The sequence below is a fragment of the Acipenser ruthenus genome, chromosome 26 (assembly GCF_902713425.1).
Source record: "Acipenser ruthenus chromosome 26, fAciRut3.2 maternal haplotype, whole genome shotgun sequence".
Taxonomy (NCBI): Eukaryota; Metazoa; Chordata; class Actinopteri; order Acipenseriformes; family Acipenseridae; genus Acipenser; species Acipenser ruthenus.
This window is the reverse complement of record NC_081214.1, coordinates 22,652,988-22,676,327: the sequence shown is the minus strand read 5'-3', so window position 1 is coordinate 22,676,327 and position 23,340 is coordinate 22,652,988. Positions and strand designations below refer to the sequence as shown.

Here is a 23,340-nt window from a genome sequence, read left to right as displayed (position 1 = left end):
GGCCCCCAGGGTTGCTGACTCGAACACGCAATGGTCCATTAACCAGCTCTATATGGTATGCAGAGGAGGATGAGGCTGCTATCTGACTGAGCACAAATCCAGAGCTTGTTTTATTTGGCTTGGTTATTATTTTAGACTCATTTGTTGGCTGCCACAGAAACAAATAAATACATCACTGAGCCTTAAGGTTTACATCATGGAATGCCCCATACCACACAAAACAGAACAAAATACTTTATAGTTACCAAATAGAATGTAAAGATGGTGCTCCCCTTACAAGTCCTTAAAAGCATAGCAAAGTGTAATGAAGCGCGGCGAATGCATGGAAAAGCCAAGCTCAGCATTGTAAAGCCCAGGGAGATATGATAAAGCATAAAAAATAAAACTTTCATGAGGGTCTTTCTGCTTTTCTAAATATTGAAATGGTTATATCAATCAAGAGAATCCTATGAAACTGTTCCTTGCCTTGTCAATTTTATTAATCAGTGATTTACTAAATTGAATATTTATCAGAAAGAAGCCTGTGTTTTTTGTTGACTCCAGCTGCATTCAATGACCTTTTGCTTGACACAATCCAGTCCTGCAAACCTGGACTGGACTGTAACGGAAGCACAAGCCCCTTGGATAGGTGTGTTATGAACAGGTAAAGTAATAAGATTCATGTCCTATGTAGTAGGGATTGATCCAAACCTTTCTTTGAATGATCCCGGGAGGGCTTGTATTTATGGTGTGGTTTGATACACTGCCACAGAAGAAGCTCTTTGAAGCTTGTTTAATGTAATGCTCTTTTCAGCCCACCCTTTCCATATTCTCTTCTTCGCTTCTTTAATTGCCGCTAATGGAAAGCAGGTTTGCTTCTTTTTGACACCACAACAAGCGTAACGTTGTGAGCCAGGGTTTTTTTTTTTTTTTGCTTTCATTTCTCTCTCATGGAATGCGGTCTGTAAAGCATTGGGAGGTCAGAGAGGGGTAAGAGCTTGAGGAAGGAGAGAAGTTCTGTTCACGTGGGCAACCTTGGGGGTTTTCTCTACATTCCAAGCGATTGTTGGTACTAACAGACCAAGGGAACCTTCTGGCCAAGGCTGCTGTTTATTTCTAATGTAAAGTACCATGTTCACTTGTTATGGTACTTTTAATGTTGTTCCTTGATACCAAATCCTCGTTCTACCCAAGACATCAAGGTCAGACATTGCAATCTAGCTATGACTGCTGGTATTTAAGGAAAGTTCATTTCCTATAGGAATGCGTGTAGCAGCTCTTTTTCCCCGTGAAATCTGACTGTCATTTTAAAACATTAAAAAAGGAAGTTAATTGAGTGCCAGTTCGGTTCATTCTCGGAGTGCAGCTGCTGCAGCTACCAACAACAGTAACGTGGTTTCGAGAGGTGAGTCACATTTATTGCAAAATCCTTTTGTATTCTGCTGTGAATAACAATGATAACTGCCTGTGTTGCAGCTTCCCAGAAGAATACAAATACTATGCCAATCAAAGTCTGTCAGAGATCTGGTAATTCCAAAACTTCTGAGAATGCAAACAATGTGGTGGAAAGTCACAGATTTAGACAATTATTTATTTGTTCATCATAGATGGTGACTCACTGGAAACCTCATTCCATCCAGTGCGGTTCTTCATTAGATATACCACTAGCCTTGTTCTAAAAATATTATCACAATATATATATAATCTGAAGGCTCTCTCTGCAGTCCTGCCATTCCAATAGCGTGCTGTGTCAGAAGTCAAACTCGGTAATGGGTCGCTGATAGAAAGCGGATGTAGTTTGAATTTTTCTTTCATAGTGTAATCTGGCAGCACGTGGGAGAATGGTTTGGTGTTTGAAGTGGTGGCAGTGAATTCCGTCCCAGGGCAGATATATTGAAACCAGACACTTGTTTTTATCTGTTGCAGCTGAACCAGCGATATATATATAAAACATATTGATTTTAATTGTCAGAACAAGAATGAGTATGAAAATATTCACTTACAGAACTATATATATATATATATAATGCATTAGAATAGTCAAATATACCCACTATCCAGCAATGTGTTAACAGTTAGACAGCAGCTAAATGGATCAGGTATCTATTTCAATGTAATTTATACGGTTCATATTTTCCGAACATCAAGGTGGTTCATCACATCTGTACCATTCAATATATTCTCCACAGGGATGCTATGAATCTCAAGCCTCATAAAGAAGTGTGTGAAGGGTGAAAGGGATTTTAATATGGTTGCATTTTATGCTACCTGGAACAGGAGGAACACAATATTATATGCCATATGGAATATGTAAATGAGAATATTGCACTCCCAGACTGCTGTATACAAATCACACCCCTAGAGACATAGCACTGCAAACTAGGAGGTCCCATCCATTGTGATTTTAAACACTGTAACAAAAGGCTGTATAAGTTATAATTACACTCATGTCATTATAACATTTTAATGTGATGCGCATGTCATTATACCATGTTATCGTACCAAGGTTTTAAAGCATGTTTTGGAACATGTTTCTTTATGAGTGTAAAGGTGAATGCCTTCAGTTTAATAATATTAAAAAAAATATTATATTTGAATTTCACTGGCCACAAAAGAAATATTTTTTTAAACAGCCAAGTAAACTAGAGTATGTGTCCGCTGTGTCATTACATACATTGCATAATGAACATTGATGCTGTCACCTGCGCAGAGGAACCCTGCTGTGAGTGTATCCAGTAATGCTGCCCTTACACAAGGCTCACCCACTTACTGGAATGGCACTCTGAAAATGAGAGCTGATTTGATACCTGCCCTATAGTTCTGCAGGTCCTTCATAATCACCACCACGGCTCAGATATTGGAGACTCTGCCCAATCGCTTCGCTAGACTGATGGAGAGGGTGGAGCACCTTCTTTTGATTAAGAGTACATCTGTTTTTAATATGCACGACACATGGGCTTAATAAAACAGCTTACCCTGAAACATCTATCGCGCTCCATTATCTGAACCCCACATTTAATAAGCCAGCTGTAACTTAAATATGCTACAATAAAAAAAAAAAACAGTTGATATATTATATAGAAAGAAATCTCCACCAATACGCTGTTGTTTTAATAAATCGACCTCAAGCTAAATTATTGTTTGTAAGGCAGTAATTAATATTTCTCAAAATAACATTAAAAGGTTAAAGGTTTCATATGGATCTCATGACCTAAAGTAATTTCAACATCAGTCATCGGTTGACTATAAATTAACATGTAACTGAACTTTAGAAAAATGGATAGTTAATGTATAATGGTAATGGCTGTCTGCACTTCTGTATGGAAAAGACTGCAAAAAGCTTTTAAAAGGTGATTTTTTAATGACCGCTGATGTTTCGTGAGGCTTTACGTTGACATTTAAAACGTATGCAGTTTTTGTGTTTTGGCTTCGACCCTATCTGATGATTGAGTACCAAATGATCTGGGCGAGTGTTTGCTTGATCCATGGTTTATTCCAAGTTACCACGCGGATAAGCAAGTCTCTGCTTCAGACAGTCAGTCTTCATTTACAGCTTTTCTTCCAGGGCTGGTCGACAGTGCCAGGATCTCTCCACCAAAGCTGTCCCCTTCAGATGAACAGCATGTGATTGAGGCTGGAGGCACTCTGACAATAACTTGCAGGTAAAGGAAATGATCTAGCATGGAACATGTTATTGTCTTTCCAAAATACTTTGACATCTCCACATTGCCTACACAAAACAAGGCTCTTGTCTTTGCTAGAATTTTCATTTTATAATATTTGTTAATAGGCATCTGTAATCCAACTTGTTATCTAGCTACCTAAGCCTGATATCAGGGCCTCTGAAATAAAAACTCTTTTTGCAGGCTCCAAAATGACCCAACTGTAATAATAATACCAACACATGGCTCACATCACCCATTGATAGGAACACAAAAGCTTCTCTTCGGAAGGCTTTGTTTGTTTCTGTAGTGATTGTGGTTAGATACTGGTACTGAAGTAGAGCCGTGCATTTTGTGTGTTTAGTTGTTTGGATTAAAAACCACACAAGTCAAGAAATATTTTGATAATATAATGACTCATGCATTCTAAGTCAAGGCGATCTGATTTTTGTTTTTGTTTTTGTTTTTGTTTTAAATAATGTGAAAAATCTAAGCAATTGCAAACAAGTCTAACATATAAACATGTTTTCCCCAATAAGGCCATTACCGCATTGCTGTAAAAAATATCTGGAACCTTTTTTAGTCAATAACCGTTCAGAGCTCCACTATGTGTGCTGGTATGTAAGATATTCTCTGGTCACTGGAGACTGGGAAATATAATTCCAGCCCCTTGTTCCCATGTGAAAGTCGTTTGCTTCAGCAGACATTATAAACATGCTCACAATTTTAGTGCACAGTCAGATTGAATGACCCCTGTCCACATTCTGAGTTTACAGGACAAACCTTTAAAACTGGAAAATAATTTGCACACACTTGTTATTTCTCACTTTCCCTAGGATCAGAGTGTCGCAGGGTGGGGGTTAATGGTTACACTCTGGTGTACCCAAGTTACTGTTTAAAAAGTCAACGGAGAATGAGGACTTAAACAGAAGTACATAAAAAAAAAAAAAAACAAGGCAAACCCATTAGTTAAGATCTCTGCAACCCGTACCAAGTGTGCCCTTGTAAAGCATGCTGTGTTAATGCTGACTCGTCGTTCACAGGGGACTGGCTCCGCTCATGTGGACGTGGCCCCTGGTTCTAGACTCAGACAGTGGGAGGCTGAGGATCTATGAGCACGACTGTCTGCCTGGGAGGGAGACCCACTGCAGTGCGCTGACCATCAGCAGCGCTCAGTACAGAGATACAGGCTATTACTCCTGCAACTACACACACGCCACAGACAGCATGGTCAGCAGAACCTATGTGTTTGTGAAAGGTAAGACCATCCCGAGATCAATTACAAAATGTCACGCAGGTGATTCCACACAGCACACTACGACAGCCAGTACGCTTGTATGGCGGCTTGGTGATTCACAGGAGCTATAGGGAAGCCCTAGCAGACACAGGCGGTAAGGATGTCCTCGGCCAACATGAACAGCGGTTCACGGCTTTTACATCCACTGACTACAACATTAATGGAGGAACAACCATTGTCTTCTGATCTTGTGTTGCTGTGCAAAGACAATTTGGTCTGGGCACAGACATCATTAGCATGCATGCAGTTGATTTGAAATAACCCCCAAAAGACTGTTGAAATACAAGTGCCATTTGTCAGGGCAAAAGGTTACGACTGACCGTATATAATCAGAAACAACACCCGAGTGTCAGAGCTCACTTAAATGGGTGAAGTGAGTGGTCGTTCCGATTGAAAGAGCACACTTAAGTGAGCACAAACACTCAAGGGTTGTGTCTGAGTACGCCACTGAACCACAAGTGGAAAAACAGCGTGGACCCGTTCAGTACAAAGATGTACTGTTACACAAACATGCTAGTTAAACTCAAGGGCTGCTCAGGAGGTTTCCTGGGGTTTGTTGGTGTAGGGATGTCCTTGGCAGAAAGGAAGAGATTAATATTTTGCTGGCCCTCTTCTTGACTTGGGAACGAGAGCGTGATTATATCGGAAGCACTGCTCCTTGGCTATTATTTCCTGTAATTGCTTCTGTTTTTGCAGTTTCCCATGGGGTCTGACAAATTAGTGTCAGAGTCTCCCAAACTGTTGCCACAAACCAGCAGCACACAAGGGTGGCGTGACCGAGGTGAACCACTTTGTCTTGTGTGAACTTACAGCACCTTAAGGAGAGCCCGATAGGTAGCTGAAGCTGGAATATTTCCAATTGAATAATAATAATATATTGCTGCAAATACGTTTTTGTAGAAATGTATGGAAGAAGTGCGTCCACTTGCAGTAGTACAATTCTTTCACAGACTTTTCAACTAGAAGTCTTCCTCAATGTGAAGTCCAAACGTTTGTCAAATATTAAAATTTAAATAGAATTAAACAGTCCGCTGTTGTTTGCTTAATCGTAAAGGACGTGGTACTGTAGGTCTACAAAATGTACAGCAATATTATTAGGATCAGTCAGTGCTATCAATAAATGCTTCTCGGAAACAAAGGGAACGGGACTTTATCTTCAGACTAGGACCTTTGGAATGTCTTGGAATGAACATTCTATACTGACATAATCATGACATCATCCACAAAAAAACAAGTTAACTGCGCTGGGTTTACTTTTCTTTCTACACAGCTGAAGAAGGGCTTATGTCCCAAACGTCTTGAAATAAATGATATTTCATTCATTTAAACATTTTGTGTTCCTCCAAAAAAACAACATTTTTCATTTTTGTACATTGCAGTTATACCTCCTTTCAAGCATTTACGGTGGAGTAGCAGTAACATTTGTGTCAGTGCAATTATTTAATGTTATGCAATTATTTAATGTTATCCTCTCCCAAGCTAAAACTAACATGAATCTGTTATCCAGGAACATAGCACACATATAAACTTGTTCACTCATTTGCTTTAGTTTTCCCTTAAGACTGAACACAAATCTGCAACTTTAAAAACCCAAACTACAGGATAGCAATTTTCTTACAGAATGAAAGTGCGTAATGATGCGGTCTTCCAAAAGCTTGTGCCCTTAATCAGACCTCAGCGTAGGCATCAGAGAGTCCATACAGTGGGTACAGGACCTTTGTAAGACATTGTTTAAACTCACATGACTTCTTTAGCAACAGTCACTATGTGCCTTACTGAATGACGCATACACGCAAAAAACTGCAACACTTTCCATTGAGTGTCTCCAATGATGGTGTATTTACATAGTAGTTACTTAGTAAATACATATGTACCTGTTATTATGCATAGTTATTATTATTATTTATTTCTTAGCAGACGCCCTTATCCAGGGTGACTTACAATTGTTACAAGATATCACATTATACATTATACAGATATCACATTATTTTACATACAATTACCCATTTATACAGTTGGGTTTTTACTGGAGCAATCTAGGTAAAGTACCTTGCTCAAGGGTACAACAGCAGTGTCCCCCACTGGGGATTGAACCCACAACCCTCCAGTCAAGAGTCCAGAACCCTAACCACTACTCCACATTACAATGTACTTAATGTGTACATCTTTTTGTTCGAGACATCAAGGAGGCTGTGTGGTCCAGTGGTTAAAGAAAGGGGCTTGTTACCAGGAGCTTCACGGTTCAAATCCCGGCTCAGCCACTGACTCACTGTGTGTGACCCTGAGCAAGTCACTTAACCTCCTTGTGCTCCGTCCTTCGGATGAGACGTAAAACAAACGAGGTCTCTGATACAGTTGAGGTTTCTGATACAATTGTGTACTTACATATATCATGCAAAAAGATTTACCCATTAGGTACATTGTAACTATGCAGAATAACATTGTAATCACATGTAAGTACACATAAGTAAATACACAGTAAGGAGAGACACATAATGTAAAGTGCTACCTAAAAGAGCATTGTAGAAACTGTGGCAGGGTAACTCGTGTTCAGCCTCAAACTTACCACAGGGCTGATAGGTAATGTGATTTAAATTAAAGGGCTTACTAGCTGAACAAAAATAAAAGGTGATATTGTTCTATTACTTTCCTAACAGATGATGAAAATCCATTTGTGGAGGCTCACATCCAATTCCCTGAATCCCTGTTCATAGAGACTGGCAGCTCAGAGCTGGTAGTGCCTTGTAGAGTCACATCCCCAGACCTCAAAGTCACCTTGACAACGGTAAGAGGCCTGCAGCATTGTGTTGCTAATCATAGATACTGTGAAATGGATCATTTTTTTTATGTGTGAGTTTTGATGTTCCCACAAAGCCTTCCCCATTTACATGTCTATCTTTATTAGTTTTCAAGACCTGAAAAGTCTCTTCTTCAGGTAGAAGTGGAAATGTAAAGAAACAGGTGTTATTGGTAACGTTTGCACATCAGAAGAATTGTGAGAATCGTTTGGAACAAAACTATGGTGGCTCACTGAAGACAAATGTTATATGTGGAGATTACAAGATCAATTTCAAAACATTGTCGAGTTTCTGAGATCACTTATCTTGTTATGTCTTCAATGAGCCACCTCACTATACAATTACGATAGTGCACAAAAACATTCCATCCCTTTAGAAGCTAAATATCTTTAGTTTAAACTCCCATAGTCCCACTACAGTATTTAAACCCATTCATTTAACACTTCTACAGTGCCAAAAACGACATTTTATTAAATCTAGGGTTTCTTTGCAATTATTTTGGCTAGTTCAAGGGAGACAAACCTCAGTGTTCCTGGTTTGTATCGTGGGTGAGTCGCTCTCTCAGCACGGAAATGCTTCCTTGGTTTGTGTAACGCGGCTCCTGGTACAGTGGGGAGACAACCAGTCTGCTTCCTGTGTGGACAGGAAGCTGGGAGGAGATGCTCGGAGTTTAAATAGAACTCGCGTTCTAAAATTAACAAAGTGTGTTTTATACATTATGTTCAGGAAACAAAGGAAAATTACTGGTGCAGTAGCTGCTATTTAATATCAGTTTTTTGTCTTCGAGTATTGCAGGAAAAGGGGTGGAAATTTAGCACAATAATTAACAACATTAAACCAAATCAAGGGCAGTAATCAGGAATTTGTGTGCTGCAGCTTCCGCTTGCAGGGTCATTTTCTTCACTCCCCCCAGAGTGACCAAACTGCCATTTAGTGATAGCTGGCCTTTTATATGCTCTGTAAGCTCTTTCACGGCTTCTTGAATATATTTCTCTTTTTTTTTCTCATGTTGATTGCAGTGCTAAATAAAATGTGTGTTTTGCAGATTGGCAATGACCTTACAGCTAGTAGGCAGTCCAAGGCAGGGCTCTTTCCTTCCTTCCAAGATAGAGTGTTGGTTTAAGAATAAGGTACAAGTGAACTTACAGTAACTGCATGCAGCCGTCCAGAGTGAATTAGTAGCCATGACTTTTATTAGAAAATGTTGACTGGGCTGAACTGGGACGAGCTGAAATGTTCTTTTTTTAAAAATTTTTATTTCAGTTTCTTCCTACGAAATTTGAAAGCCTAGAAGCTCAATGGGACCCCAAGATTGGTTTTACCATGTCATCATATGTTCATAACATGCTGAAATGTGTAACCAATGTGAAAGGAAAAGAGACACACTCACTTTATATGCCAGTGAAACTAGGTAGGTAACATTTTTGACTGCTCTATGTATACAATGAATTCAGAGATTGTACCACAGCGACAGTGTTACTAAACTCACAGTCTGTCATAGTTCATCACAGGGTTTTTGGGGGTTTTTTTTGCATTGTTACATTAACAGGATATTTTACTATCACAGTCTTTCAGATATTATTACTTGAAAGCCTTGCCGGTGAACAGGAAAACTAAACTGCAATTTTCTTGTCCCAGCTCCGGACTTCCGTAACTTAAAGATGGAGACAGCGCGAGTGAAGCTTCTGGCTGGAGACACGCTTTCACTCAAGTGCTCTGGACAGACCGCTTACAATGGAAGAATAGCGATCGAGTGGGACTACCCCCGGAAAAGGGTGAGAAGCAAACAGCATGGACACCCATGTCCTCGGAACCCGTCTCTATTACAGCACACCACTGTCTGGGGAAATGTATAATGAGCAACTGAAAGGACAACACTGTAATCCAGATTAGCATGCATATATAGAATACACTAATACAATACAATACAATTTATATAGCGCCTTTCATCACAAGGATCCCGAAGAGCATCACACACACACACACACACACACATACACACACGCGTGTACACACGCACACACCCGCGCGCACACACCCGCACACACACACACGCGCGTGCACACAGACACACACACATACCCGCACACCCACACACACACACAGACACACACACCCACACACACACACGCACACACACACGCACACACACACAGACACACACAGACACATACACACACGCACACACACAGACACACACAGACACAGACACATACACACACGCACACACACACACAGAGACACGTGCGCACACACACACACACACACACACCCGCACACACACAGACACGCGCGAACACACACACACACAAAGAAAAATTCAGCCATTAAATTATAAAGTCTAATACAACATTTAATAAAATGGAAATAAAAAAAGACAAAAAATGTGTTTTTAATTGTAAAATTTGCAAAAGTTGTATAACAAATAAAAGTTTAAAATGAAAATTTAATAAAGTTGAAAAACAAAAAAAACAAAGAAAAAAAAAAAAACTTGATCCGGCTGTGACTTGTCCTGCTATAGGCTGATCAATTCAACCCTTATATCAACACCACTGATAGCAGATGTTTAAAATGTAAAGTCAGATCGGATATTTATTTCTCTAATTGAATGTTTTCTTTCTTCAGTTAAACGGTTCAGTCACACTGAAAAAGGACATGGACAGGTCAACCCCAGTCTACACAATCTACAGCAAGCTGGTCCTGCACAATATCACCATGGCAGACAGAGGCACTTACACATGCATAGGAATCAACAAATACAAAATGTATGCCTACACCAAGGTCAATGTCTACGGTAAGCTTGTTCTGTTGGAGAAATGCACCACACAGCAAAACAAGTGTGTATGTGCCAGGTCAGCAAGAAGCTAGAAGTCTTTATCTATACATAACACCCATACAGCTCCAATAACCTTAAATGAAAGAGAGTCCTTTTATCAAAATACACTAGGCTTGCTCCCCTTCTTTCATTTACACACTTTCCAACATCTTCCTTTTAGCTTCAGTGAACTAAGACAGAATGAGTTTGTTGTTCATCGTGTCTCTTCTGATTCCTAAGAGCCAGACACCAGGCAATAACTCAGTCTCAGGACTGTGCTGTAGTTTATTAAACACTCAAGCGTTGCTTACTTAGGTTTATATCAGCACAGCCCCATCACAGTGACTTAATTACTGCCTTGTGGCTGACCCACACAAATCTGTCATTGTTATCTGTAACCCAAGTGCATCGCTGACGGGTCACCTCATTGTTTGTGGTTTCAGAACACCCTTTCATTAACGCTACTCATAAAACCGGACCTGTTATTGAAGTCCATGAGGGGCGGAAGAAGCTGAGAATCGTGGCAAAGGTCAATGCATTACCAGCCCCAGAGGTTGCATGGTAAGAATGATCTTTAAATGTAAAGATTTTCAGAGCTTTCAAATATTGGGTCTATAGTTGCGATCTTGAGTAGTATTTAGTTATAAGAACTGGGAAGCACATATATAAGGCCAATGTCACAAGTATAATGAAATATATGTTTCTTTCAGTTGTGTTTTCTGTCACAAATTAACAGATGTTTTTTTCCCTTTGTTTCAGGTACAAAGATGGTTTCCTAATTAAGGAAAACCACACCTGCTACAAGCAAAATGGCTCTATTCTCAGCATCAATGACATTAAAGAAAAGGATGCTGGGAGATTCACCATTGCTCTGAGCAATAAGAAGCATGGTTTATATAAGAATCTCACATTCACACTGATTGTCAATAGTATGTATAACACTTTTATAATATTAGAATCAATGCCAAATGTGATTACTGTAATGATTAGGAATTAAACTGTTCACTACGTTCAAGCTTCAGTTACAAAGAATATTGCACCATTTCTAGGGAAATTATGTTTTTTTAAAGGATCACCAGACGCAAAAGTTTATTCTTACTAGTTTTGTTCAACTAAAAAACCCTTAAATCAACAAAGAAAGACTCAAAGAAATAAGCATAAGATGAGTTCAAATGACATTTCACACTGGAAAAAATAATTCCCAGGATTTTAATTGCTTTTCAAAACATCCTTTTATTAACACGTTTTTTTTTTTTAAGATTGTGGTTGAAAGCTTTTCTCGTTTGGTTCAAAAACAGTCAAGAAAATAGGAGGATATCCCCTCAGCTCATGATTTTCCATACGTTGTTGTTCTAGGTAGCACTGACTATGTGAGGTCGTTTTTTGGAGGTAACGTTTAACCCAAGTAGTGTCCCGGTGCGCCCTACTGAAAACACCACTGAGAGTATCGTGCACTCAAAGTAGGATAGAAACAAAGGCATCATTTTTGTATACTACAGTACAAGCCACGCGTGCTGTTTAGTTCATGTTCTGACCTGAGGTCAGACTCCAGAAGAGGGAGCAATGGAAACCCCCAGAGCTATTTCCATTTCATGAGTGGTAGCCAGCCAGCCTGCTTTCGGGAAAGCACCAGGATTTTCTTTTTTTCATTCAAATAGCCTAAGCATGCAACTCAACATGTTTGTTTGTTTTTTCAAAAATTTGCAGCTTTCCAATTACGATTGTAAAAAAAGAGAGATTTATCGTTTGCACATTGTCCTGTCACAGCCAGCTAGTGTAACAGTATTTTTATTAGAATGACAAAAGGCAGAACTTGTGGAAAACAATGCAATGGAAATCTGCTAACAATTAAGAAAGTATTTCAAACATCATGCATCATTCTTTTGAAGTCAGTCTGCTCAAAACTTGTAACAAATCCAGTGTTTTATTTAACATGCACAGTGGGATATGTTAGGGCAAAACTGACCAGAGGAAAATGCTATTTTAACAGAATCAGCACCTATAACAGCAACACCTGGCTGCTACAGGCTGAGACTCCTTGAAAGAGAACTAGCCTACAGTAAACCTGCAGTGTCATTGCAGTGAATTGGTACAGACAGCCAAGTGTAGCTGTTAGAAGGCTTGTCACGTCTTCATTTGCTATAAGAATGCAGTGTATAGCTACACGCTACACTTGTATTGCTGCACAATTTACTGCACAAAATACTATCCCTTGTCTGCCTGCATGGGCCCTATAGTTAATGATGTAGCAGACATGTATGAAGCTGCTCTTCAGCGGTATTTTAATCTCAGAAGGACATTAACACAAACCTTCTCCATGCCTAAAAAAAGCATTATAGTTTTTTAGAATGTTAACGCAATGATGTGCTGCTCTTTCAGTGAGGCCGCAGATCTACGAGGAGGAGGTGGCAGCAGTAGATCTGTATCCATACCAGCTGGGGGAAGAGCAGCACCTGACCTGCACTTCATACGGCGTCCCGGCGCCCCAGATCATCTGGAAATGGCAACCCTGCGACCCTGAACCCTCCAAAACTGTGTAAGTCACGCCATGCTCTCTAACCCTGAGATCCTGAACCCTTGGCAACTTTTTACATGACTTCCGAGGATTAACCACTTTCACATCTGAGATCGGATCCGTTCAGTGTTTTAAATGACCATTCTGTGGTCCTGTTTCGCCAATATTGGGGATTTTCCCCTCTGTCCAAATAGCTTTGGGCTGAAAGGGAAGATGAAATGCAATAGGCACATTGTTTACTGCTGCTTGTCAGCGCCATACTTTTCCCTTGGCATATCCGTCAAAAGACTTTTGAACCATGAGTCCAGTAAACATGGTAGTACAATACAATACAATACAATACAATACAATACATTACAATACAATGCAATACAATACAATACAGTTTGCTTTTCCCCCCAGCCCTCGCTATCCTGCGGGTTCGGATATATCGCGGTACTGGAGTTGGATCCCCATTTTTACTGTCTAACTGCGTATGCCTTAGCTGCAATATACATAGGCACTTAGAATTACTGTTCATTTTATTTCGTACTGCACATCACAAACAACAATATACAAAACAATTAAAAACAAACCATTAATATCATACTGTTATCATATACACACGTATTGCACAATAACACAAAGCAAATTAAATATCTACTTGCTGAAGCGGTTTTTATTTTAGCCAACGAGGTGTTCACTTGTGGCAGCAATGTACCAGCAAAAGAGAAGCAATTACCCTCTGCAGTACGAATTAAAACGGTGTGCTGCTTTTTATACGAAAAATGAAAAAAAAGCGGGTTGCGTTGAGGATTTATACTGGACCCTGCCGCCTCCGATAAAACGGGGGAGTGGTTGTACAGTATTTGTTAGCCTATTTGTTTTTCTGTGGGTCTCTGATTATATCGCGGCCCTCGATATATAGCAGATTTCTATTGGATATATATTGACTTGGGATGGAGCTCCAAAGGCAGGGAGCAGAACAACTAAAGGCGTTACCAAAAGTTCAGCATTCACTGATCTCGAGGTGCGACGAGGAGCACACGGTGTCGACAGTTCCTGTAAATATAAGCAGTAAAATCAATCCTGAATTGAAGCCAGGGCAGTGATTTAAGAACCGGAGTGATGAGTCAGCCAATGTAATTTACAGTACAGTAAGCAATATTGATATAAATCAGTCAAATTGTTTCATATAGGGATAATGTAGGTAGTCAATGTGCCAGACAGTGTCTTTGGTTACAGAGGAAGTCCCACAACCTTTTAATTCCAGGCAGATAACCGCTCATTGCTTATTCATAAAGTTGGATGACTTTATGATGTAACTGCCTAAACTTGGCTTACCTCCCAGCTTTAGTTTATATAAAAGGCTCAGGCTGCCATCAGCACTTCATAACACTGTGAAACACTTATTGATCAATGGGCTAAGCTTCAACTGGGCAGCATTCATTGATAAATTGAACTTTTATTTTTAACTTCGTTGAAGGATACATTCCAAAGATGTATAGTAAAGTCATTACCGTTGCACACTGCGCTGTAAAGAACCATTGTTATTAATCACACAACAGCTCGCAAGCAAAGCCCGGGAAGGCGATCAATATCCTTTGCCTATTATAATGTTAGGGATCAAAACTCGAACCCTGGCCTCCAAAAAAGCCTCCAGTCTCCATTAGCTGAGAGACTAGACACATCAGAACACAACTGAGTTCACTCATCGAACAGAGAGCTAGTTCAAAACGCTTGGCTGACATCTAAATAAATACTCAGCTAATGAGCAAAAAATCAAAACTGACATTACTTTTGAGCGTTTGATTTTGTCCAGCCAGAGTGTGCGTGGGCTCAGTCTATACAGCACCAGACTTCAAGCTGTTCACTAGCTGTGTTTCAAGAAAACAGCCATCCCTTCCCTGCATTGTACAGTATCACCCTGCTTGAACAGAGAATGTTGCATTTGACAGATATCAGTGCAGGGCTCGTACAGATCTAATGGGGAATGTTTCAAGGGGCTGAGGGTCAAGTCAAGCACAGCACTCTGAAGATGGTTATCAGTGGAGTGAGAAATCTGCTGGCCTGCCTGGCCCCTCACCTACTGGCTCCCTCGACTGTCCTTATCTGAGCCGTGCAGGAGGTGCAGATTTCCTGTGTGAAGTGACGCATGCCTGGCCTTCCTGTTGTTCTCCCACTTCCTCCCTTACTGCAACTCCATTCCCAGCAATCCAATTGTTTCTCACTGTCGGACTGGCCGCTGGGTTACAGGACTTTGCTTCCTTTCCACCGAGACACACTCTTGAGATGTGTTGCTGTACCCGGAGGGGGCCAGTCACCAGGGTGGGGTTCCCAGCCCCTTGTCATTCTGATGAGCAATACTGTGTGTGTTTCCCTTGCTGATAGATGGATCTCAGAATTGTACTGGTGGCAAGGTATTGTCAAAATGACTGATGTTCCCTAGGTTCTGCAACACTATCTATCTGTCTCTTCAAGCACGCAGTCAGTAAGTCATACAGTATAAATAAATAGTGTGTTGATATGTGTAACTTGATATTGCCCAATTTCGTTTCCTGGAGCTGGGAGTTATTAGGTCTTTATATGGTGGAGTGTATATATCTTCTTTTTTATCACTGCAGATGTGAAAAGCAGGAGCCGCAGCAAGTCCAGGTTTGGACAGGAGGCAGCGAGCAGGACCTGCACATGGCCAACAGGATTGAGGCCATTGGGAATAAAACTGAAATCCACAAAGGGAAGACCAAGGTGCGTGTCCCCGACACTCATAACGGACTGATCTGTGGAGAAATACAAATACCAGTTCAGTGTAAAAAAAGCCTGTACTTCATTACTGTGAATGCAAGGTTCATCTGATTTTCATGTGGCTTATTGAGTCGTTGGCCATGTTTGCATCTGCACCATGAAGCCAGTCTATAAAACAGTCTCATCTCCTTCTAATCTCTGACTGGGGCTGCCGCCAGTTCCATCTGCAGTCTGCAATCCAATTAAACCAGCGGATTACAGCAAATATACAGTATTATTATTATTTATTTCTTAGCAGACGCCCTTATCCAGGGCGACTTGTTACAAGATATCACACTATTTTTACATACAATTACATTATTTTTTTACACATTATTTTTTACATACAATTACCCATTTATACAGTTGGGTTTTTACTGGAGCAATCTAGGTAAAGTACCTTGCTCAAGGGTACAGCAGCAGTGTCCCCCACCTGGGATTGAACCCATGACCCTCCAGTCAAGAGTCCAGAGCCCCTAACCACTACTCCACACTGCTGCCCTGGATGATAGTGATGCATAAATATACAGGACATAGTGAGACTGGCATCCTCATGTTACCACTGTGTTCAGAAGTATTGAGACTGGCATCCTCACATTACCACTGTGTTCAGAAGTATTGAGACTGGCATCCTCACATTACCACTGTGTTCAGAAGTATTGAGACTGGCATCCTCATGTTACCACTGTGTTCAGAAGTACTTGAACACCAGGTCTCCCAGTTGGTGGTTGCAAATGGGCAGTTGATTCCTGTAAATACCTGCTCAGGAAGATTGGTTTTACAGCAGGCAGGGTAACATGCTTTTTGATGAGTGTCATGGAACCCTAAAATTAGGCCCAGATGACCAATTACTGTATAGTCAGTTTCTGGGACTCATTTCCTACGCAAGTGCTGCTAGTAATAAACCACTTGCACCCAATTTAAATTTACTGAGCCTACACCTCTGTCCCCATCAGACATGACTGCAGTATAACAAACAAAAGAAAGTTTGAGGTTGGCTTAAGCAAGTAAGATCATCAGAAGGGGCTATTACCAGTAATCTCTGGTAATTGATCACTGGTGACTCGTGTACTCTTGGCATTGCCTCAAACAGCTCGGCTACCTCAAATCAGTCAATTAAGAAAACGCTAGCCCGCGTGCTTCAATGCGTCCTTCAATGTTCTTACTTAAATACACATAAAGCCTGGCTGGTATAATTATTACAATAGGGCTCCCTGGAGAGCTTGTTACCAAAGCCAGTCAACCCAAACTTAATTAGGTGGATGGCCAAGTTTATTCAAGCAAGTTGATCTGCATCAGTTTTAAAAAGGGTCCATGGGGGTAACAAGCTCTCCAGGGAGCCCAATTGTAATAATAATACCAGCCAGTACAGTTTTTTTTGTAATGAAAAGGGGGGTGGCTCTGAGGTTGCTGTGGACTTTGGGGGAGATCTAGAATGACATAAATAATGCGGAAGGACCACATTTACAAGGGCTGGTGGCGACAGTGGTCATGCTTTATGGGGGTCAGGGCTAAGGGTCACTGATAGCAAGGCTCTCTGTATCTTTAAAGGAGTGGGATTCATTTTGAGTAAAATTCCTCTCTTGTCATCTAACATAAATCCACTTTAATTCCGAACAGCTCAGACGTTAACAGCTACAGAAGGTCTTTTATGAGACCTTCAGTTCACAGTGAAATTAATAATAAGGGCACTGTAGGCCACAGGACTAGGCTCATCTGGTAAGGTAACAGTTAAGTGAACAGAGCTCCCTGCCCGACTGGGGTCCTGCCTGTCCCCACTTACTCGGGAATCCAACAAATAAGACTATTATACAGGGCTGCAACCACAGGTAGGTGAACTCAGCTGGAAACAGCAACTAGGAAATCACCTGATGGCTTCTGTTGGAACACAAGTGAACTCATCAGGAAAGCAGCAGAGGGTTATTTATTTCCTTTCTTGGAAGTAGGCTGCGTGGGCTTAATGTCTGGGACTGGCTTACAAAACATCATGAGGTTAGAAACCCTCTGACATGCCCCTACGTTTCGAGTCTCGTCTCAGTTTAGGCTGCGTTGAGTCACCCTGAAAGTTTCTAACGGTTTCCATTTCAAATGCCGCGTCCACTCGTGGTGTAGCTGCTTTTTTTTCCTCTTCTCGTTTCCATGTTCCTTTTGCACGCTTCATTCAGGGAGTTGTACTTCGTGTCAAGGTTTAAACAAGTGGGTGTAAAGAAGATTAATTCAAGATGAGTTTTGTATTGCACCCACCACCAACAGTAGGATTGATGGCTGTGGGCAGATTTGCAAGATAAGAACAAAAATATAAATAACTTATTGACGAAGAATGCAACAAGTTCAAATAACAAACTTTTTAGGAGAAACAACTTTATTTGCAGATCCAATGGGGAGAATCACTCTCTTCAACCAACTGCATGTCTGTCTTTCTCAATTTCTCTGAATTCAAGTCCCAGCAATAATGGGGGAGCATTGTTTTTGTCTTTTCACTTGACTGTCCAGCTTCCAGCTGCCTTCAAATAACAATCCTCAAAAGTTCAAACACAATCCGCTCTCAAACGGGCTGAGTCTGAGCAGAGCTGTATTTCGTAATGCAGTTAATGGCTCTATATTTAATGATGATCAAAAGCAGCACCAGTTTAGGTCAAAAAGTATTATAGTTTCAGACTGTAGCAATTGCTGTTTGATATCAAGTCACAAGCCTCAAGCCGTGCAGTGAAAACAAAGAAAAAGAAAAACTGTCGGGATAAATAAAATATTAAACTTATACAAAACAGGCCTGTTGGAGAACGTGTTAATATTCGCTGTTGTGTAGCTCTGTTATTGGGCAAAGAACCATGACAATTTTAAGAAAGCTTAGCCTGGTCCATGATCTATTATTGTATCTACTTAAGTCATTGGGTCAATCTGTGTCAGACAGGTAAAGACACACACATTATATAATGAGCAGCACAACCAGCCAACAGAAGGCATTTCACATCAAACAGTTTCTTTTCATAGACTAATCTTCTGACCATATACAGCAATGATATTGTATTTTCACGTATTTTGCCAAGGCAAAGGTAATTTTCTGTGAGAAAAGACTGTGAAAGATAGCTGAAACGGTTGTCTACTTGACTTTTACGTTTCACCATGTATACTCTAGGATAATGGATTACTGTCTTATAATTAGTCATGTCCTGTCTGTGGCTTTGTATGGATCCAGCAGTAGTGTCAGACAATGTGTACAAACCCTGTTGTTCACCCTGCCCTTTGTGCATGGCTGATGAACACACATGCAGACATCTGTATTGTTCATCCTTATTATGAAGTGAGGGTCGCTGTCACTTGTTATTAACCTTCTTAAAGACTTATTAAACATGTGTCAAAATGAATCAAATCTTATATGCAATCTTATATAACATAAAGATTGAACTGACGTGTGCATTTTACTTCTGTGCTTTATACAGTATATTTCTGCTTTCTGTTAACAGACTGTGAGCACTTTGGTGGTGGCAGAGACGAACGTGTCTGGAACTTATCAGTGCATAGCTTTCAACAAAGCAGGCGTTGACGAACGCAATATTGATTTCTATGTAACAGGTAGGTAATGCACTATACTCACTACAACCATGTACTGTGATAGTCTGAAAAGGATGGATCAGCTGTGGGTACAATCACGCGTTCTCTATTGGTTAGGGAAGCCATGGCCGATACACTAGAGTGTAGGAGACCACAAGAGAAATAACCATGTGCCAAAACCCTGTGATACATTCATCACAGTACAGCACAGGGAAGGAGGTAATTACTCAAGTGCTGTAGTTTTGATAGGTAAAAAAAAAAGCTACTTGGGGTTTCTTGGAGAAGAACAGTAATTAACGTACCTGTCAAAGCTGGAGTGCTGTAACCAGTAAATGAAAATGCCCCAAGCTGTTGAAGTAAACGTTCAGTTTAGAGGATATATTCAGTTGTCGCCACTGGGGAAAGAAAAACAGACGTTATTTAATAATCTTTAGACGTCTCAGTTCAAGTTACATTCTGCAATGAAAGCTTTATGTGCTGTTAACTGAAAGACTGAGATGTATTAAGGTTTAACATTGCCCTTAGAGAGTAGCTGTTTAATATCATAGTAATTATAGGTGGACTGTATCTGCATGACACGTTTTCTGTTCATCTGGAATAGCCTGTTTGTGAAAGCTCAGAACCATTGGAATAGGTACTTAACTATTTGAGGCTTCAGATTCTGAAGAGCTCAGGAAATTAAAAATGAATTCACCAGCATACTATAAAACTACAGGTTTCGCATATGTTGAAATGTCTGGTTCTATAATGAAGATGTATTAATAGTCTGTACTGTACACTCATATATGCAAACCAGATTAGAGAATGAATATGTATTTTGACCACGCTCATTCTATTCCATTTAAGATATTCTTGCTCATTAATACAGTATATCATTTGAAAACGTATTCCTATATGAAACACTGAAAGAGAAAATAGTTACATAGATCTACCCATTTGTTCAAATAGCATATGAAATAATTCCATGCATCTTACCTGCTGTGTATTCTGTATGCAGTGTACCTGTTGTGTGTGTGTGTTCCATTCACTGTGTATATCTTTAACTGAGCACATGTTATCAAAGCAAACATGTCATTTAGGGTTATAAGATTATATCTGGTACTGGTTATGTTTGCATGCTTTCCTTTCAGGTAGTAATGCAGGTCATTTCAAGCCAGCAGTGTCTCTGGGGCTAAAGCACGTTACTGGCTGTCATGCATGTCAGTAATAAGGGGAAGCAGCTGGGAACAAAAAGCTGGAAAGTTGGATATTGGAGAAATGAATCAATAATAACTGTGCAGATCTATGGGAGGATTTCCTTTAAAGTGGGTTAAGTCCATGGAAACCAAGAAAAAGCATGCATGAATTAAATGAAGCATGATCCATCTGAAATGGAAATCAAAAAAGTTTACAACAGAATACCAAAGTAGGAACTTCAGGAGTCTCTGTCTCCTTTAATTCCCATTAAATAAATACTGAATCTCTGGCTCAATGGGAAGCATAAGTTGCATGGGTTTTGAAACGGAGAGAAAAGTGGTGGAGGTTTCTGATGGGAACTGAGTGTTGAACAGGCTCTTGCTGTCACTCGGTACCATACATACTGTAACCTTGACACATGAAACTTCAGCTCCACGATGTCAACTGTTTTTACTGCACTTGCAAGTCTTTGACAACTTGAGATGCCTTGCACTGAAGGCTTCAAATAAAGATAGTTGTACAATATAGTGAAGAGTCTTTGAGGTTTGATTTGAAGTCTAATCACATTTGAGATGCACCCAAAGCAAACTAATACATATATAAGACAAGGATAATAAATATCAGAGTTGGCAGCATGAGTTGCATTTATTAAACATCTGAAAAAGATAGAGAGGCAATATAAAATTGAAGCATAAAACACAAGAAAAGAAACAAAATATCTTCAGCATAGTATTCTTGGCACAGTACTTGATAGACTAACTCCTGCTTTCTGTTTCGAACAGACTCCCAGAAGTCTTTTGAAGCCGAATCTCAAACGGCAATCGAAGGACATGACGTCAATCTCACGTGCCGAGCCACAAGGTACATGTATAAGGAGCTGAGCTGGCACTATCCCAGCAATAAGACGGTGGCCCATGTGTTCATGACATACGAGGCGTACTCCATCAAGCTGTCCTTCACCCTGAAGAACGTGTCCGCTGACGACGCTGGCCTCTACGAGTGCAGAGCACACAATGTGTACCGCAACGCAATCATTCAGCAGAAGACAGAGCTCCGTGTTGTAGGTAAGCTATGTGAGCTCTGCTTTCGTAAGGAACTTCTAGTGGCCACACCGCTCTTATCTCCCTTCTGAATTTTACCCAGGATTTTACTCGTTTGCCTTTAGTAGCTGACAGTGGATCATTTGAATGTATCCGAAACGCACTGTAATTCCACTAAGCAGGCCCGGCAGCATGTGCCCTACTGGGGGACACATAATGGAAAGGGTCATCCACTGCAATATGCCCCCTAAAAATGCGCTGATTAGAAAACATTGCATACTGAGAGAAAAAGGGGATCCTACAAAGGGGGTTGCTAATGGGGGGTAGTACTGGTACTAATTTGCAAAAATATACAACCTTAGAAGTTTTCCAGAAATAATGCCTATTATAGTTAGATTTTTGTGTTTAACTCTACTTTAATAATGATTTGTATCTCAATCTGGGATATGAACTAGGGGGGCACAGCCCACTACGCCCCCCCTTTCCAGTAAGCCCTATGGTTCTGAGTCACCGACTGACCATGTGCTGTGGTCTGTTCTTTCCATTCTCGCTTCTTAACTCCCACAGTCAGTACCAGCTGTACACCGAGTACTTCTATATTTTCGTGATGAAATGTCGTGCTGTATAAACACCCACCTTCACATAATCCTGCAGGACGTGGCAAGGCTGGGTAATGAAAACAGCTTCAGTAGTGTCAAGTCAAAAGGTTACAGGTCATTTGAAGGTACCCACAATGGCAGACCATGACTGCTCAGCTTGATCAACGAGGTTCCATGACTGCACAGCTTGATCAACGAGGTTCCATGACTGCTCAGCTTGATCAACGAGGTTCCATGACTGCTCAGCTTGATCAGCGGGGTTCCATGACTGCACAGCTTGATCAACGAGGTTCCATGACTGCTCAGCTTGATCAACGAGGTTCCATGACTGCTCAGCTTGATCAGCGGGGTTCCATGACTGCACAGCTTGATCAACGAGGTTCCATGACTGCACAGGTTGATCAACGAGGTTCCATGACTGCACAGCTTGATCAGTGGGGTTCCATGACTGCACAGCTTGATCAATGGGGTTCCATGACTGCACAGCTTGATCAATGGGGTTCCATGACTGCACAGCTTGATCAATGGGGTTCCATGACTGCACAGCTTGATCAGTGGGGTTCCATGACTGCACAGCTTGATCAACGAGGTTCCATGACTGCACAGCTTGATCAACGAGGTTCCATGACTGCACAGCTTGATCAACGAGGTTCCATGACTGCACAGCTTGATCAGTGGGGTTCCATGACTGCACAGCTTGATCAACGAGGTTCCATGACTGCACAGCTTGATCAATGAGGTTCCATGACTGCACAGCTTGATCAACGAGGTTCCATGACTGCTCAGCTTGATCAACGAGGTTCCATGACTGCACAGCTTGATCAACGAGGTCCCATGACTGCTCAGCTTGATCAGCAGGGTTCCATGACTGCTCAGCTTGATCAGCGGGGTTCCTTTGCATTGCATTTAACATAATGATTCCAAGCAATCAAAGTTCTACTAATATTTCTTCTTGGGGCGGAGTGTTATCTCAGTCCATCTCTGAAACTTGATCAGCCTGTACAGTAGATAAATAGAGAAAAGAGCTTAATAGCAAGAATGGCATTTAATGCAGGGCCAGGCTGGCGCTAGGTTTTGGAAGACAACAGAAGATTGCTCAGCAAATACTCTTTCCAAGATTGGCTTCTGCTCACATGATATAAAT

General features: G+C 40.8%; 1 protein-coding gene across 1 annotated transcript in view; it reads left to right on the top strand.

The window, feature by feature from the left end:
- Positions 1-23,340, top strand: part of LOC117430671 (vascular endothelial growth factor receptor kdr-like) — a 51,912-nt gene that overhangs the window by 5,720 nt on the left and 22,852 nt on the right. Inside the window, exons 2-13 of the mRNA XM_059001128.1 lie at positions 3,545-3,641; positions 4,685-4,899; positions 7,596-7,723; positions 9,000-9,147; positions 9,375-9,511; positions 10,362-10,530; positions 10,995-11,112; positions 11,311-11,480; positions 12,931-13,087; positions 15,670-15,793; positions 19,294-19,402; positions 21,340-21,621. Of these exons, the coding sequence (XP_058857111.1) occupies positions 3,545-3,641; positions 4,685-4,899; positions 7,596-7,723; positions 9,000-9,147; positions 9,375-9,511; positions 10,362-10,530; positions 10,995-11,112; positions 11,311-11,480; positions 12,931-13,087; positions 15,670-15,793; positions 19,294-19,402; positions 21,340-21,621 (1,854 nt within the window). The remainder of the gene's footprint in view (positions 1-3,544; positions 3,642-4,684; positions 4,900-7,595; positions 7,724-8,999; positions 9,148-9,374; positions 9,512-10,361; positions 10,531-10,994; positions 11,113-11,310; positions 11,481-12,930; positions 13,088-15,669; positions 15,794-19,293; positions 19,403-21,339; positions 21,622-23,340) is intronic.